We start from the raw sequence: 18,841 nt of genomic DNA, 5'->3' as shown, positions 1-18,841 counted from the left end.
AAACCCACACTTTTATGGTCAATTAATCTATGACAAAGGTGGCAAGAATATAGACTAGGGAAAAGTTTCTTTAACAAATGGTGCTGGGAAAACTGAACAGCTACATGCAAAAGAATCAGATTGGACCACTTTCCTACACTATCCACAAAAATAAACTCAAAATGGATTAAAGACTTAAATGTGAGACCTAAAACCTTAAATCTCTAGAAGAAAACATAGGCAGTAATTTCTTTGATATTCACTAATGAAATATGTTTCTAGATATGTCTTTTCAGTCAAGGGTAACAAAAACATAAACTATTGGGACTATACCAAAATAAGTTTCTTCTGCACAACAGAGGAAACCATCAACAAAACAATAAGGCAACCCTCCTGAGTGAGAAAAGATAATTTCAAATGATATATCTGATAAGGGATTAATAACTAAAATATATGAAGAACTTATACAACTTAACACTGAAGAAACAAATGCAATTTAAAAAGCAGTGGAGGACCTGGATGGACATTTTTTCTAAAGATGGCATACAGATAGCCAACAGACACATGAAAAGATGCTCAACATCACTTATCAGGGAAATGCAAAACAAAACCACAATAAGATACCTGTCATATGTGTCAGAAAGACTCCTACCTGTTAGTTAGAATGGCTAAAATAAAAAAACAAGAAAGAACAGGTGTTGGTGAGGGTGTGGAAAAAAGGAACCCTTGTACACTGTTGGTGGGAATGCAGCTGGTACAGCCACTGCAGAAAACAGTATGGAGGTTTCCCCAAAAAATTAAAAGTAGGATTACCATATGATCCAGTATTTCTACTCCTGACCATTTACCCAAGGGAAATGAAAACACTAATTCAAAAAGATATATGCACCCCTCTGTTTATTACAACATTATTTACAATAGCCAAGGTATGGAACCAAACCAAATTTCCATTGATAGTTGAATGGATACAGAAGACATGATATATGTGGATCAGTTTAAATATGTACACACACACACACACACACACACACACACACACACACACACATTACTCAGCCATACAAAAGAGTGAGATCCTGCCATTTGCAACAACATGGCAGGACCTAGAATGCTAAGTGAAATAAATGAGTTGAGTTGAGGAAAGACAAATGTCATATGATTTCACTCCTATGTGGAATTCAAGAAACATATGAACAAGGAAGAAAAGAGACAAATAAAAAGCAGATTCTTAAATGTAGAGAAAAACTGGGGGTGCCAGAGAGGTAGTTGGTGGGGTGAATAGGTAAAGTAAAGGGGTTTAAGAGTACATTTATTGTGATAGACACATAGTAATATATAGAATTGTTGAATAATTGTATTACCCATTTGAAGCTAATATAACACTGTATGTTAATTATACTTGAATAAAAGTAAAGAGATTAGGGTGCCTGGGTGGTTCAGTCTGATAAGCCTCTGACTTTAGCGCAGGTCATGATCTTGAAGTCCATGAATTTGAGGTCCGCATTGGGCTCTGTGTTGACAGCTCAGAGCCTGGAGCCTGCTATGGATTCTGTGTCTTCCTCTCTCTCTGCCCTTCCCTTGCTCATATTCTGTCTTTCTCTTTCTCAAAAATAAATAAACATTAAAAAAAAAAAAGATTACAAAGTGTAATGAAGACCAGTTACTCTTAAAACAGGGGTCTGACTACTCCAATATTTTCTTCCATTTTTCCTTTCATCTCATTTTTTAAATAATAAAACTTTTAATTTATCCATTGAGATTCTTTTTTTGTTACCACATTCACACATTTGCACAGTCACCTCGCCATGGTTCTGTTTCCTGACTCAGGGTTCAGCAACACAGCTGCAACGACCATTAATTCCTCTGTGTGTGTGTGTGTGTGTGTGTGTGTGTGTGTGTGTGTATGTGTGTGTGTTTAATCTTTTAATTGCCTAGTTTTGTTTTTGTTTCTCCCTTCAACCATAGCTCATTAGTGTCATAAGCTTAAGATTATTTTTTAATTTGACAATACTTAAAGAATTCCTTAGGTTTGAGTACGAACTTGCCTCATATATTACCCTTAGGTTATTCCTTTCCCTTCTCAGAAATGTGTGGGCTTGGCATTATCTTCTGGTCTTTTATGCAATGTTCCTTTGGGGAAAACAAAATAGAACAAAACAAAAACCAAAACCTCCCTCTGCTTCCTTTTTTGTACCTGGTTGTCTGAAGAGTTTGTTTATCCTTTGAATTTCAATTGCTTAAATTGGGAGCTGTTGCTCATGTGTGAATTTGTATGCTTTTTTCCCCAAAATTTTCTTAAAACACAGTATGCTCTTCTTAATATGGAGATTTAAGTCTTAAGGAAAAATTGTCCAGCTTTATATTTTTTGCATCCATTTTATTTGATTTTGTTCTTCAGAGTCCTTATACTAGGTATCCTTATTTAGATCATTGTTTGCCGATTTTGTGTATCTTTTAGATTCTCTTAATATATTCCATTTCTTTGTCTTCCTTTCTATTTTATTATATAAATTTCCAATTATTTATTCATTGAATAATTTGTGATTTTTACTGTACATTTTGTTTCTTACCAATTATGATTATTTCCAATGATAGATTTTGTTATTCATGTTGTTTCCTTAGGTTTCTACAGTCTCATTTTATTCTCATTCTCTCATTTTGTCATATAATCCCACATCTCTCTCTTTTTTTTTTTGATCATTTTTAATTAAGTTGAAATACAGCGTAAAATAATGTAAGAATTTCCACATCTTTGGAAGGATTCATTTTCTGTTTAGCTCACTTGGAGTGTCCTTCATTAGTCAGTTTCTGAAGCTTTGTATATTCCTTGTATATCCCCTACTTGGATTCAGGCCATCTTCCTGGAGGTCTATTGCTCACCCCTCAGGGTCTGGGGAAGTGCAGGGAAGCTTATTAGCATTGCTCAGTTCATTGTTCTGGAGCCTTCACTTCTGACACAAAGTACCTACCATGTGTTTTACTTCTCCGGTTTTACCTGTTTTGTCCTAGCTTCTCCCTAGATTTGTTGGTGTTAGTGAAAATAGTANGTTTTGGCATAGCCCTATGGGCTTGGGACCTGTGAGAGGGTCAGGAACAAGCATTTGCTGTTTTTGGTTCTGCTTGGGAAGGAATCTTCGGTTTCTTCTCATGGCCACTAGCTTTTATAGTTTGACACGATGTAGTATGTTCCTTCCATGCTTAGTTGCTATAGGGCAGAGCTCGGCAAACTACAATCCACAGGCCAAATTTGGCCAATAACTGTTTTATAAATAACATGTTATTGGTGCCAGGCATACCATTCATTTGCATATCATCTGCAGCAATTTTCATGCTTCAGAGAGATGGTTGAGTGGTTGTGAAACAGAACAATTTACTATCCACCCTTTAAAAGGAAAAGTGTGCCAAAACCGGTTGGAAGGTAATTTTATTTATCTTGCTGGTTTTTGACTACTTTTCTTTTATTTCCTTAGGGATTAGAAGAGAGATCTGTAGGGATCCTCCTTCATTATATTCTTTTGACATAGAAGTAGCTATAAAGCTGATTTTAAAATTTCATGAATATAGAGTAATCATATTTTTCCCTTGTGCCAAAATTCATGAAATTATAAAAGAAATGTGATATTTTTTCAATTTATTTGAGATAAGAATGATTTTTATCCTCTGAGGTAACTGCTACCAATAAGTGAAATTATTCACATTATTCCTCTTTAATATCTTTTTTTCTTTTTGTGAATAAGAGTAAAGCACTTGCTTAATTCCAGATAGCTTTCTTGGAAGACAATTTTATTTTCTAACTTTCTTTTTTTGCACTTTTTTAAAGGTATAAGCGGTTTAATGAGACTTTGAACAACATCGGAGAGAACGAAGGTGGTATTGATAAGTTTTCCAGAGGTTATGAATCATTCGGTGTCCACAGATGTGCTGATGGTGGTTTATACTGCAAAGAATGGGCCCCAGGAGCAGAAGGAGTTTTTCTTACTGGAGACTTCAGTAAGTGTTTTGAAAGAATTAAAGTCAGTTTTACTGTTTTATTTATTTACTTAAAACATAGATTTGTGATACTTCATATATTTAACTGTATGAGGACTAAGGATTACAAGTATCTGCCTCTTTAGATAGAACCATAGACTTTGTTAAGTCTTTACTTTCATGTGGTACTGGTGTCTATGCTGAAATGTAATACATGTGTTTCTGAAAAACTTATGTGCTGTAAAATCATGTACCAAAATAACAGAGTTTATAAGAAAAATAGTACTAGGCAGACTGCTCTAAATTTATTCAGCTTTGTTAGCAAGGCCTGACAAAATCAATAGCAATCTGGGTAAAAATAGTGGTGTAAGTTAAATCTCCACTAGCATTTGTACCTGGTTAGCTGGCATTGTAGTTCTTGGGTCCTCTAGTGCCCAATATTCTTTCTTTTGAGACCTCAAGAAAAGTAGACATCTAATCTAGAGGGTAAACTTCATCCCTGAATTCTGGTTGTTTTCTTTTTTTAATAATACAATGTCAGGGTTGTTTTGTTTTGTTTTGTTTTTAACAAATACCTTCTCAGCCTTGTTATTTGCACTGTTAATTTCATTAGATAATTGACTGCATGAAAAGCATAGTTGGGCTAGAAGTCATGCTTCTAGCTTACAGTCTAGTGGGAGGAGGGACCTATATATAAATAACTGTGATAAAATTTCCTCACTTTTATTCTAGTGATGTAAATAAATTACTGTAATAATGACAGGAGAAGAAAGCTCAGTTTTGGAAGTGGAATAACGAAAAATAGGCTTGGCAAAATGTTCGTAATGTAAGGAAGTATCAGAATGATAATCATCCTTTAATGCTGTGTCAGTGCTGGAGTATTTAAAATTTGATTTTGCCAGATTCAAAGTCTACATGTTATATATTCCACTTATATGACGTTCTAGAAATGGGAAAGCTATAGGGACAGAAAACAGAGTTGTCAGGGTTTGGAGGTAGGAGTTGTGAGCTGATTACAGAGGAGCATGAAGGTGTTTTCTGGGGTGATGAAAATACTTTATGTCCTAATTGTACTGCTTGTTACATGACTGCATATGTTTGTTAAAATTTATAGACCTGTACTCATAAAAGAATGAATTTTATTGCATGTAAATTATACTTTAAAGAAGCTGACTTTTAAAAAGTTTTGGTTTTATATGTGTTGTCTAAAGTAGTACTGTCTAATGGAAATATAATGTAAGCCACTCATGTACTTCAGAACGCTTAGTAGCTATATTAAAAAAGTAAGTAGAGGACAGTTGAGTGAATTTTAATAATGATAAATTTTATTTAACCCCATATATCAAAATATTTTAGTATAGGATCACCTGGGTAGCTCAGTCGGTTGAGCATCCAACTTGGCTCAGGTCATGATCTCATAGTTCATGGGTTTGAGCCCCATGTCGAGCTCTGTGCTGACAGTTAGCTCAGAGCCTGGAGCCTGCTTCAGATTCTGTATCTCCCTCTCTCTATGACCCTCCCCTGCTCACGCTGCCTCCCTCTCTCTCTCAGAAATTAAAAAAAAAACATTAAAAAATTATTTAATATAATCAGTATAAAATCTGTTAGTGAGGTCTTTTTGTTCTTTTGTGTTCTTTTAGCTTTGATATATCTTCATTGTAAATACTTGATCTATCTTTACATTTAATAAAAGTTTTTCTTACTTTTTAAAAAATATTTATATTTTGAGAGAGAGAGCACAAGCAAGAGATGGGTAGAGAGAGAGGGGAACATAAGATCTGAAGCAGGCTCTGCACGGACCGCACTGAGCCCAATGTGGGGCTCAAACCCAGGGATCGTGAGATCTTGACCTGAACCAAAATCAGGCACTTAACCAACTGAGCCACCTGGACACCCCTTTAATAAATTTTTTTTTTCAAAGAATACATAACCAAGTGTTTTCAAACATAATTAAAAGTTCTAGTAACTGAATTGAGTAATAGTTTTAAAATTTTAATTTAATAAAGCAGTTAAAATTAAAAAAAATTTAGAGTTCAGGTTTTCAGCTGCCCCAACCTTATTTCAAGTGCTCAATAGCCACATGTATCTACTAGCTGTCTCCCTTATCAGAAAGCACAGGTCTAAGAACTTGTAGTTCCCCAAATTAGATTATGTAAGCTGCCTGTTTCTTGAGAGTCGTTGAAAACTTCATGGAGGGCCGCCTGGGTGGCTCAGTAGGTTAAGCATCTGACTTCAGCTCAGGTCATGATCTCATGGTTCGTGGATTTGAGCCCAGCATTGGGCTCTGTGCTGACAGCTAGCTCAGAGCCTGGAGCTTGCTTCAGATTCTGTATCTCCCTCTCTCTCTGACCTCCCCTGCTCATGCTGTCTCTCTTTCTCTCTCTCAGAAATAAATAAAACATTAAAAAAAAAAAAAAGAAGAAAGAAAACTTCTTGGAAAGTTTTGCAAAAGACCCTATGACGCAGATTAGTTTTGTTTGGCTGATGATAATCATGAAATATATTTTGGAGATAAGAGACTCTTCACTTAAATTATTGTTAAAATACTTCTTAATACTTTATTCTAATACACAAACATGGTTTTTCCCCATCTTCTCTATAGAACTGCTTTTAATAGTAGTTTGTTGGTAAAAGATTATTTAGACATTAACCTATTATTAAGACACTTTTTGGCATTCTATTTCATTACTTCTTTTTACAGCCATTTATAAGATTGAGAAGTATTGACTGAGAATGTTAAAATTAAATTCCTATGCGGAGACACCAAAACCACTATAAGAACCTCAGTGAAAATTTGGCACTTGCATCAGTGCTACATATATATGATTAAAAGCCACTGTTTAAGCTTTAGAAATACAAAAACATGGGAAAGGAACTATATGAAAACTAGATTTGGGCACTATCATAAGGTCTAATGCTGATTTATTAGAAGTTATGCCTTATAAATATAGTTGGACCATATGTGCATTTGGATAATTGCATTTTAAAAGTTTATTTAGAATTCAATGCTTATATATTAAAAGTATAATAATTGAGAAGACATTTTATAAACAGAAAACTAAAAATTACCTTCTTCCTATTTTAATGTGAAAATGTCCTGTTAACATTTTTTTTAATATAATTCAAGTTGATTTTTAAAAACCCTACCCTTTGTGAAGGTGTATCACATAATTTAAAATCTCTCCATATCTTTAGGATAGCATTTGGTGAATTATTTTTATCAAACAGCATTTATTTAGTGTTCAAGAGCACAAAGAACATCAGATTTAATCAATGAGCCTTTATTTTTACTGGACAGATGGGAAAGCTGAGATAAATGAAATTGTGATTGAAAATAGGAAAAGACAGTATGCTGGGAAAATTTAAATGACTGATCTATTTTCTTATCTAGTTGAAAGAATAGCTTTTCTGCCCAAAGTTATAGTTTCCGGGTCTTTGTATATATAAGATCTCAACTTTTCTCACTAAGGAGCTTTGACTTTTTAAAGAAAGTTTGAAAATTTAGAGTAGAACCAAAATTTGGGGTTAGAAATGCATTTAAAAGAATATTTCTTTGGAAAAAAATGTACCTGTGAGTAGTGAGCATTAATTTGATATGACTGTGTAGAGCACAGAATATTGATAATAATGACAACATAGTTGAAAATATACCCTTAAATAAACTGAACTAAATATGCCATTTTTTTAACATGAGGGATTCTATATTTTGTTTTTCCCTATTTACATTCTCTTTCTTTCTCTTTTTTGAGGAGTTGAGCAAGAAGAAAGTCATTTTTCTTTGTTGAGCTTTTGCTCAGGTTCAAAAATAGGTTAGATAATTTTATTGTTATGTCTTCTAATATATAAATTTGTACTAAACCAAAAGGAAAAGAAAATGTATATTAATTAGTTAAACAGTTACAGTACCTTTTTTATTAAAAAATGCATATGAAGATTAATTAAAATGTTTTTGGTAGTTTTGCTGATCATATTAAAATGTTTTAAAAAAACATTTAAGAACATTTAAAAAAACATTTAACTGTATTCATGACTGTACTCCTATTTATCAGGTGATGGGTTGACAAAACAATAAACTCAAAAGGCCCTATAGAATTAATCTCCAACCATAAAAGCACTGATCAGTTCTTAGAATTCTATTCCTTACTTTGTCATGTAATGTAACACAGCTAACTTGCTGCATATGTACTTGAAATATCACCTTAAGAAAACCAAATTGCTTCTTTACCCATGGGCAAAGATTTAAAAAGTAACATAATTTTGCTTATATTTTTATCACCAAAGTGTAAATATAATTTAAAACACTGCTTTTCTATACTTACCTATTCTCTCAATCCCCAAAGGTAACATAATACAGATCTTCAGACACCAGCAACAAAAACCTTATTTCTACTAATGGTTAAATTGACTATTACTTATATTTACCTGAAAAGGAAAATTTCAATTTAGTTTTTATCTGAATGACTAGACATTTGTGGTGTTTTTCCAGAAGAATTTAAAATTAAAGAATGTCTAGGTTTAAATTTTGTATTATGAAAAAATACATCTGTAATCAAAATACTTTAGCATACTTTGATGTACGTCTCTTCTTCTGACCATTTTAGAAATGTACCACACTATACGTTTTTTTATCTGGGCTTACTGAAAATATTTCTAGTAAATAATTTATTGTTCTGGTGTATTTTTTTTTGCCAACTGACTTGGTTGGTACAACTACTTAGAGTAGTCAAATAAAAATGATCTTTAAGAAAGAAATGTCCCAGAATTGGTAGGGAAAGAAAAAAAGAGTTTGAAATCATAATTGAGCTCTCAAAACATGGTTCTGTCTTTGGCTCAGTGGGAGTAAAGTGATGATACTTGTCTTACCTGCTTAAACTGGGTTGTGAAATATACCAGCTAGATTGTAAATGTGAAAATGTTTTCTACCTTATTGAGTGCAATAGGAATATCAATTGATGATATTGAAAAAACACTCTCCCATTTTTAATGGTCTTTTTTTTTTCTTCTTAAAGAAATTACTACTAATTTCAAATAGCAGTTAACTCCTGCAAGAATCAAATGACTTAGTCTCTGTTTTGCCCAAACTGAAGCAAATCTAGCTTTTGCCATCCACTTTTTTAAAACTTGGAAATGAACTTCACTTTAAATATATTACACATATTGGGGCGCCTGGGTGGCTTAGTCGGTTAAGTGTCCGACTTTCGCTTAGGTCATGATCTCGCGGTTTGTGGGTTCGAGCCCCGCGTCGGGCTCTGTGCTGACTGCCAGCTCGGAGCCTGGAGCCTGTTTCAGTCTGTGACTCCCTCTCTCTCTGACCCTCCCCTGCTCACGCTGTCTCTCTCTCCTAGAAATAAATAAAACATTAAAAAAAAATAAATATATTACACATATTTTTTTTTATTTGAGAGAAAATGAAACAATCATTTCTCTTCCTTTCAGTCATTTTTTACAAACTAGCTTTTTAAGCAGCTGCAGCAGCAGCCCAGGACAGTGGATATATAATGACATTCATCAAGATTGGAGTCTTACCACCCAAAAAGTATTTCTGGGCAAGCCAGAAACTACTTTAAAGGTTGGAGATGAATTTCTAAAACTTTGATTCATCTTCAATACAGCAAAGATTCATTCTTTAGAAAATTAAATGCGATTTAGAATATGCTTGGAGTTTTGGAGCCAAACCAGGTTTATTGCAGGTTGCTAAATAATTGAAGAAAACTAGATGCTTTCCAGTCACTAGATGATAATAAGAAGAGAAAAAGGCAGTAAACTACATATGTCAATATAAAATAATTGGGTTCTATTCACTATAACTGAAAACATTTCATTTAAAATGACTAAGTCTGGGAGCCAGGCACTTTTCAAATAACCTAAATGTCTATCATGGATAGACTTATTAAAAAAAAAGGAAAAAAAACCCACCCTGATTTTTATGCCTGTAGAAAAAAGGAACCATAGATATTTTTGCAGAGTAGGAAGGATGTTAAAGAATTTTACCTGTTTCCTGGACAAAATTTATCTATAATTTTGTTTTCAGTTATACAGTTGTCCAGAAGTTTACATCATTACAAAAAGCCTTTGTATTTCTTAATTCCACATGTTCTGAAGCCATGTTTGCTACTAAGCTGTACTCTGTGGACCAGTGTGGTTCCATGCACTGTAATTGTTTTGCAGTGATATATTACCAGAAATTGGGATGATATGCATTTAGAAACTTTAATAGCAGTTTGAGTAATTATTTTTCCTGGTGAATCTGATAATGATAATACAAAAATTGGGCCTTAAATTTTGAAACTCTTTCTCCTTCTGATTTTCTAATAATATATTTTATTACACTTTACATACGATTTGGTCTGTAATAAATTGGAAAAAAAATTTTTAAAGTAACTGATCCATAATCACAGGTAGTTGGGGAACACTGATCTGGAAATTAGTTATTATTTATTGGTTTACAAACCTTTTATTGTTGGGAGGCATAGTTCTCCTTTGTATTTTTTTTCAGTCAAATAAATTTGTTAGTCCACTTTTACTGTAATATGGCATGTTACAAAGAAACTCTTGATGCTCTGTAACAATAAAGGCTACAGTTATCATCTGTGGCTCGGTCCCAAGGGTTTGATTCTTTTAAAAAAATTTTTTTTAAATGTTTTATTTATTTTTGAGAGAGAGACAGAGACAGCATGAGCAGGGGAGGGTCAGAGAAAGAGGGAGATACAGAATCTGAGAAAAAGCTTCAGGCTCTGAGCTAGCTGTCAGCACAGACCCCGATGCGGGTCTCGAACCCACGAACCATGAGATCATGACTTGAGCTGAAGTCGGATGCTTAACCGACTGAGCCACCCAGGTGCCCCCCAAGGGTCAGATTCTACTTAGCGTCAAGGGTGATGGAGCAGCCCCTGTGTGGGACATGCTGAGTTCCAGACAGAGAGAAATAGCAATGAGGAAACCTGTTATGGCTTTCAGAGCTTCAGTTTAGAAGTGACAAATGTGATTTGCACTTCCATTTCGTGAACCAAGTAATCTGGCCAAGTCTTATGTCATTAGGGCTTGGAAGCAGAATCATCGTTTATGGATGGAAGATCATGAAAATTTGGGAATAATAGTGTTAATGACCCCCATGGCAAAAAATATATAAAGAAGAAATTTTACAGATTCTTTGATAGAAAATTCTAAGTTATCATAAAGGCTGTCATTTTTGGAGAGGGGGAGCAGAGGGTAACTGGTTGGTTAGGTAGGGTGGTACTCTCTACATTGATTGTTGAGAAGGTTTTTTTCTGGAATATCTACTAACTTCAAGGAGTTCTCTGTGAATGCAGTTTTGTTATGTGGCTTCTCATAAGTTTGGCTTATTGGAGATTTGTGATGTTTCTAAAAACCAAATTTCTGATCTGAGCACTCCTGATATTGTTTATTTTGGCAAAAGGTGGCAGCTATGGGGTAGAAGTGGAAGGCTTTAGGACTGTTAACCAATTCTGCACCGATGCTGAGAAATGGCCACTTTGACATATGTAAACTTAAAATAACTAATCAGCCAAGGCTTTCTCTAGGAAGTTGTTAGGAATTTCTCTAGCTTTCCAAACTGATGTTGATACTCTCACCCCTTCTATCAGTTTTCATGGATAAATTGCTTGTTTTCAACAGAGTAGAGGTTTACTTAGCTAATGTCTACTTACCAAACATACTGAATTTGCTTCTGCTTGACAGGCTCACCATAAATGATACCGACAACTTTCCCCAGGATACTGAGCACGCATGGGCAGTAAGCTATAGTCTATACATGTATGCACTTCTCCTCCTGCCAGTTACATTGAGTACTTATTAGTGAACCAGTTTCCCAGCCCACTCAAATCCTGTGAATGCCAATTCTTCTCGTTATAATTCTACAATATAACATTATATAAAGGGATGAACTATAACTGTGACAGCAAAGAAAATTATTAAGTATTGGGAAAATCTCAGCAAGGACAAGTTGGAAAAAATGATTCTGAATTAAGTATGCTCAAGAGAACTGTGAGAAAATGATATAAATCTAACAATTTCATATGCAGATTACTCTATGTGTACCTTTTAGCTTTCTTTCTATTATGATCCAAAAGGAATTGGAAATATAAATGTCGCGTTGTAGGTATAGGTTCATATAAGAAAGATACTACAAATTCCTAATTAGAGGACCTAAGAAGAAATGCCTTTACTCTTACATCAGAATATGGGTGAAAATTTATATTTCTATTTTAAATAAAAACAAAATTTTTACTGTTTGTGTGTATATACATATGCATATGCATATTTTATCATTCTCTGCTTTAACCAATATTTTCAATATATGTACCAACTTCTGCCCTGATTGTGCTAGGTCAGTGAGCTTTGTTATAATGTCTAATGGGATTATTTTTATAGGGAAGCATCCTTACCTCCTGGGATTTTAGGAAATTGCTGTTAGGGACCTTAATGCTAGAAGGTAGATTTTGAACTCTGTGACATAAATAATTTTCTAGCCTTGTGTTGCTTTTTCATAAGTATCCTGTTAAAAATTTATGCTGTTTGGGTTATACAATACTTTTTGTTATGTTTCAGTTTTGCTGTTTCCCTTGCAGTTAATGTTTGTAAAATTACTTGGTTTATGGTTCTTCTTCAGCATTTGTCTTTTAAAATTTTCACAATTTTATCCATTAAAGTGACTTTATGAAACTCACCACTTACTTACACCACAAAGGGACATAATTAATATTATTCTTTTTTCAAATTAGATGTTTTCGTAAAGAAGTTTTGTTTTGGTTTTTCAATAGTCAATTTTGGCCTCAAGTGTGACTGATGGTAACATCTATCAATGTATCTGTCTCTTGATCACAAGGCAACTATTCATTTTATGTTCAAATTGTGTTATTCTAAGAAGTTGTCACTTATGATAGACATTTTAGGCAATTCCAATTTAATTTGTGATTTTTTTATGCCAGAGATAACATACCTGAATATTGTTTTGCATTGTGCAGAGGCTTATAGAAATGTAGTAAATCTGTAAAAGATATATAACACTGTTTGTTTTGCTTATCCAGACCTCCAAGCGGGTCAACTGAGATTTGCTGATTAGTCCTGAAGCTTTATCTTGTTTATTTTGTCAGGCTTTGAATACGTACCTCTCTCCTCGTATCCTTTCCGTCTTTTCCCTCTACTAGTTTGTATTCTTTACATTTTCAATCTCTGTCCAACTATTTTTTTATTTAATAAAAAAGTGGTATGTTTAAGCTTGAATAGATCTTGAAAAAATATAAAAAGAAAAACTTTGGATCTTGATTGCTTGTAAGTCCCTCATGTGAAACTGTGAAAATATTAATTTTAATTAAAAATTTTTAATCTTTATTTAATTTTGAAAGAGAGAGAGACAGAATGAGACAGAGAGAGAGACAGAGCACAAGTGGAGGAGGGGCAGAGAGAGAGGGAAACAGAATCCAAAGCAGGATCCAGGCTCTAAGCTGTAAGCACAGAGCCCTATGGGGGGCTCAAACTCATGAGCTGTGAGATTATGACCAGAGCCAAGGTCAGAAGCTTAACCAACCGAGTTACCCAGGCACCCTTACTAATTTTAATTTTGACTGCCAGGGACCCACCTTTCATGACCGGTTCTTAAAAAAGTCACGTAGCCACCTTAGTTGCTTATAAATCAGTGGCAGAAGTACCCCAGATGCATTATTTAGAAATTAGGAACCTGAAAATACCACATTTTCTCAGCAAATGTCAATGCCCTTGGATAGTGATACAGTGTTGCACTGTCACTGCCCAACAACCATGAAGACTAAATAACTTTTGACTAAAATTTTTTAGGCTTATTACATACTCCCACTTCTTATTTATTTTCTTATATTATTTTTTTTAACATTTTAAAAGTTGAGCTATAATTCACATATAAAATTTACCATTTCAAAGTAAACACTTCAGTGGTTTTGGTATACTTACTAGTTGGTACAAATATTATCAACTGTCTAATTCCAGAACATTTCTATCATGTTTCTATCATCTAAACAGAAACATCTAACTGTTAGCAGTTAGTGCCAAATGTTTTTTCCCCTGCATTCTCTGGCAACTACCTAATCTCTTTTCTGTCTCTGTGGATTTTCCTGTATTAGACATTTCCTACAAATGGAATCCTACAACATGGGGCCTTTTCTTTCCACATTCTTTCACTTAGCATAATGTTTTCAAGGATCATTAATTTTGTATCATGTAACAGTCCTTTGTTCCTTTTTGTGGCTGAATAATATTCCATTGTACAGACACCATATTTTGTTTATCCTTTCCACAGTGGCAGGACATTTGGGTACTTTCTACTTTTTAGCTACTGTGGATAATGCTTTTATGAACATTTGTGTACAAGATTTTATATGAATATGTGCATTCAATTCTCTTAAGTTGCCTTGGTTATTGATGTTCTTACCCATTCACATATTTTACTGTGCCTTGATTATTTGCCTGAAGATCCTTTCCCCTACCCTGCTCTGTACCACATTTCCCCAGCTCCCTTGGCCTCTGTTTCTGTTGAGTTGGCTTAATGAGAGATACTAATGGATAGCTTGAGGATGGGAGGAGGGAGAAGCCAAGGAATCCTCTCCTCCCCATTCCTTTGTCTACTCCTCTATCTGAAGTGAGGCTGGGTGTTTCTCATTCAGCAGGTATGTCTTGTGGTTCTTGTTGCTTTTCTGTCCTGAGCTCAGCTCCTGGCATGTAGGCTTGCTTTATTGCCACCTTCTGTTGGATGCCCTGGCTTCTGAGTTCCAGTAATCCTCTCCCTTAAGGGTGTTACCAGATTTCTGTTATTGCTAATTTCCATCTCAATTCTTAGTTCTTCGACCACCTGTGTAAGCAATTCCCAGTATTAAGGCTCTTTCTTAGAAATCGGTAGCTTGGTTTCCACTCTGGCCTCTCATTGCTGGAATAATATCTCTCTTCCATTAGGCCTGCTGGGTTATGCAAATATACAGTATACCTTTCACTTTGTATCTTAGATATTTTAAAGTACTCCATGGCTCAGTACAATAGCTTTCCATACTGGTTCAGTACAGAAAAATATTTTCAACAATTTTTTTTGAAAGTTAGGTTTATTTGGGCACCTGGATAGTCCAATCAGTTCAGCATCTGACTTTGGCTCAGGTCATGATCTCATAATTCATGAGTTCAAGTCCTGTATTGGGCTCTTTGCTGTCAATGTGGAGCCCACTTAGGATCCTCTGTCTCCTTTCCTCTCTGCTCCTCCTCTGTTCATACTCTTTCTCTCTCAAAAATGAACATTTTTTAAAAAAGTTAGCTTTACCAACTTTGTCAATTTTTACATCTGTGATAAAGAGATATGTACTATAGAATTTCAGTTATTTAAAGTTCTAGAAAACTCAGCAATGAGAGATATTATTATATTCTTTCTCTGTATTGTAACAAATTAGTTATGCTTTATTTTATTTTTTAAAAATTTTAATGTTTAGTTTTGAGAGAGAGAGAGAGAGAGAAAACAAACAAACAGAGGAAGGGCAGAGAGAGAAGGAGACATAGAATCTGAAGCAGGCTCCAGGCTCCGCACTTTCACCACAGAGCCTGACGTGGGACTCAAACTCATGAACCGTGAGATCATGGCCTGAGCCGAAGTTAGAACACTTAACTGACTGACCCAGCCAGGCTCCCCAGTTCGGCTTTATTTTAAATAGGATTTTTATGTTTCCTCTACTAGAGATCAATTTTGTCTTCATCATGCTTTGTTAAGTCTAAAACAACTTTTCCTCTTATATGGTCCATATATCACTTGAAGCAGCATAACCTGGGTATTGGTAAAATGAAGATTCCAGGGTAAATAGCAAATCTTCTGAATCACAGTCTTAGGGTAGAGTTTAATATTGATGATGTATTGCCCTCATTTTTTGAGGATTTATATCATTTATACACTATGACTGTTGTAATATCTTATATTCTTCCTTTACATCTCTTCCCCCCTATCTTCATGGGAAAGTCACAGACATACTCTCTTATCCTAGCACATAATAAGCAATGTGCAACCTAAAAGCAGTGACATATATTTTTATTTAGGAAAATTTTCTAGAAGGAGGGATATACACAAGTCTCCTAGGAAAGAATCAAATGGGCATGTCACTTACAGTGGAAGGTAGAGAACAATGAAATGATTATTTCAGATTCCTGGGGTGGAGGAAATTTAGTTATTCATTGGTATTTAGGTACAGCTGAGACATTTGCAAATATGTAGAGATACAGAAAGTTTATCATCAGAGAATTCTTCCTTAGGAGACTATGTATGGATAACTGCAAAATGAGGGAACAAATCAAGAAAGAGGAAGACAGGAGATACAGGAACAAGTGTCACAGGTTTAGGAAAGAGTAAAATGGAAAGAGAAGTTGTCATTGAAAACAGACAATTAGCAAGGGACCGGGTGGAGAAGACATCATGATGTTCCCTGGGAGGAGGTTCCCTGGGAGGAAAATGGTAGAATGGAGAAACCATCTGGGAACTTAGAAAATTTTAGGATATGACTCAAGGCTTTCAGTAGAGGAAAAAAGTGAAGCTCAATTTAAACATGAAGCTGGAAAGAGCTTTCTTTAGGTGGATGTTAAGGATTGAATTTTTGTGTCCGTCTCTCCTCAAATTTATGTGTTGAAGCCCTAACCCCCAGTATGATAATATTTGAAGGTGAGGTCTCTGGGAAGTAATTAGATTTAGATGAGATCGTGGGGACCCAATGATGGGATTAGTGTCCTTAAAATAAGAGGAAGAGAGACCAGAGTGCTGTCTCTGACTTTGTCCCACGTGAAGACACAGTGGGAAGGTGGTAGTCTACAAGTCAGGAAGAGGGTGCTCACCAGGAACCACCTCTTCTGGCACTTTGATTCTAAACCTCTCAGACTTCACAACTATGGGATATAAATGTCTGTTGTTCAAGCCACCCATGTGGTATGGCACCCCAGACAGACTTACAGAGACCCACATGGTCATGTTTTGGGACTGTGGATGAGCCTTTAATCATAGTTTTCTACTTGGCTCTGCAATGAACAATATTTACTATACTATAAGAAGTGTTCATTAGTTTTTAGCTTTTGAATTTACCTACAGAGGTATCACTAAACACTTAGTGTTTTAATTGTTTCTGTAAAAATAATAATGCAAAATTTAGGAAGATGTTTTTAAAAGGCTATTGTTATATGTCCATGTAACCATGTCGATGTAATGAAAATTTACTCACTAAAAATGAAAATAAATTATGACTATATGATAATAGATATGTATAGTGATGCATGTATATATACTGATGATATATATATAAATACATATATCAGTATAATATATCTGATATACTTGCTACATGTTGAAATAGACCTGCTGGGCAGATACATGCTTAATCTAGACATTGCTTTCTGGATGGAAATACGAAGATGTTTGTTCAATGTGTTCATCCTAATTAGGGGGAAGTACCTGACAAGAGAGCTTGATCAGGACTGAAGGTGAATGACCCTTGTGCAGATTCACAACTCTGGGCACATTATAGAAGTTTGTTTGCTTGTTTGTTTTAAACCCAGGCTACTCTGATTTGCTTTCTTTATTCTTGCTATCTCAGTTGACTGATAAGTGTGCTTGGCTCCAGTGACCAAGGCCATCATCTCTAGGTGGTAGTTATTCATAGACTTGCTTCTATTTAAGAGTTTTTCTGGAGAGTCACAAGATTTTAGCCTTTGTATCAGTCATGGAGCAGGACACAGATGGCATGTTCAGATATCACTGGAGAGAGTTTAGTGAATGGCTCTTTACAGAAGGCTGGTGAGGGTTAAGGGAACAACTAGAGTTGGAAGCTGTTGCCTCTTTAGGCGTAGGTATGAGAAAGGCGGGGATGGTTACTGGAACCTAGCGCTGGAGTCATAAATTAGGAGTCTGATCACAGGGTCTGTGGCCAGAGAGAAAGGCAGCCACAGCCAGAATGAAGCAAGGGTGGAGTGGGTGTTAAATATCTTCATTTCTCTTATGCCAATATCTTCCATTGGCCAGTCCCAACTTGTACCTGGAGAGCAGGGGAGATTCGAATTGCCATCTACTAAATTCAGCCTCCAAGGCCTCAAGCAGGTCTGAGAAATTCAGAAGGGTCTTAAGGTAGTTCCTGGCACGGAGAAATGGAGAATAACCAGATAGCTACCCAGANCCCACGAACCGTGAGATCATGACCTAAGCGAAAGTCGGACGCTTAGCTGACTAAGCCACCCAGGCGCCCCAGTGATCCCATCTTTAAATAACAACATGAGTGAGTTATATACATTTCCATTCAAAGAGGAAGAAAACATTTTTTACGCATTGGTTTCTTTTTCCCTCCCTTCCTGCCTGCCTTGCACCTCCCCTGTCCTTCCTTTTGATCCTTACTTCCCTTCCCATCCCCTCCCCCCCCATTCTTTCCTTCTTCCCTCCCTCCCACTCTCACTTCCTTTTATTCCTTGGATCTATCCTTAATGTCAACAATCCTGAACAAGGCTAGTAACTTAAATACTAAGAAGCTGAAGAGTTTCAGGCTTACCAAAGGTCTGAGTTCTTAGGGGAAAGAAGATGCAACTTTCTTTATTTTAACGTTCACTTATTTTGAGAGAAAAGTGCTTGTATGCATAGGGGAGGGGAAGAGAAAAGGGAGAGAGAGAATCTCAAGCATGCTTTGCACTGTCAGCACAGAGCTAACATGGGGCTAAATCCCATGAGATCTCACCTTAGGTCATGGTGGTGGGGGGGGGGTGCAAGTATGAGATGAAGACCTGAGCTGAGGGAGGGAGGCAAACCATGAGAGACTCTTGAATGCCTAGAACAAACTGAGGGCAAATGGGGCAGGGGGAGGGGAAGGGGGGTGATAGATATGGAGGAGGGCACTTGTGGGGATGAGCA

General features: G+C 35.6%; 1 protein-coding gene across 1 annotated transcript in view; it reads left to right on the top strand.

Annotated features, from left to right (window-relative positions):
- The window catches only part of GBE1 (1,4-alpha-glucan branching enzyme 1), a 269,814-nt gene that overhangs the window by 52,099 nt on the left and 198,874 nt on the right, over positions 1-18,841 (top strand). The window contains exon 2 of the mRNA XM_077750044.1: positions 3,800-3,969. Coding sequence (XP_077606170.1) covers positions 3,800-3,969 — 170 coding nt within the window. The remainder of the gene's footprint in view (positions 1-3,799; positions 3,970-18,841) is intronic.

The sequence above is a fragment of the Crocuta crocuta genome, unplaced genomic scaffold (assembly GCF_008692635.1).
Source record: "Crocuta crocuta isolate KB4526 unplaced genomic scaffold, BGI_CrCroc_1.0 scaffold545, whole genome shotgun sequence".
Taxonomy (NCBI): Eukaryota; Metazoa; Chordata; class Mammalia; order Carnivora; family Hyaenidae; genus Crocuta; species Crocuta crocuta.
Note: the sequence above shows the minus strand (reverse complement) of the source record. Positions and strands in the feature narration are given on the sequence as shown.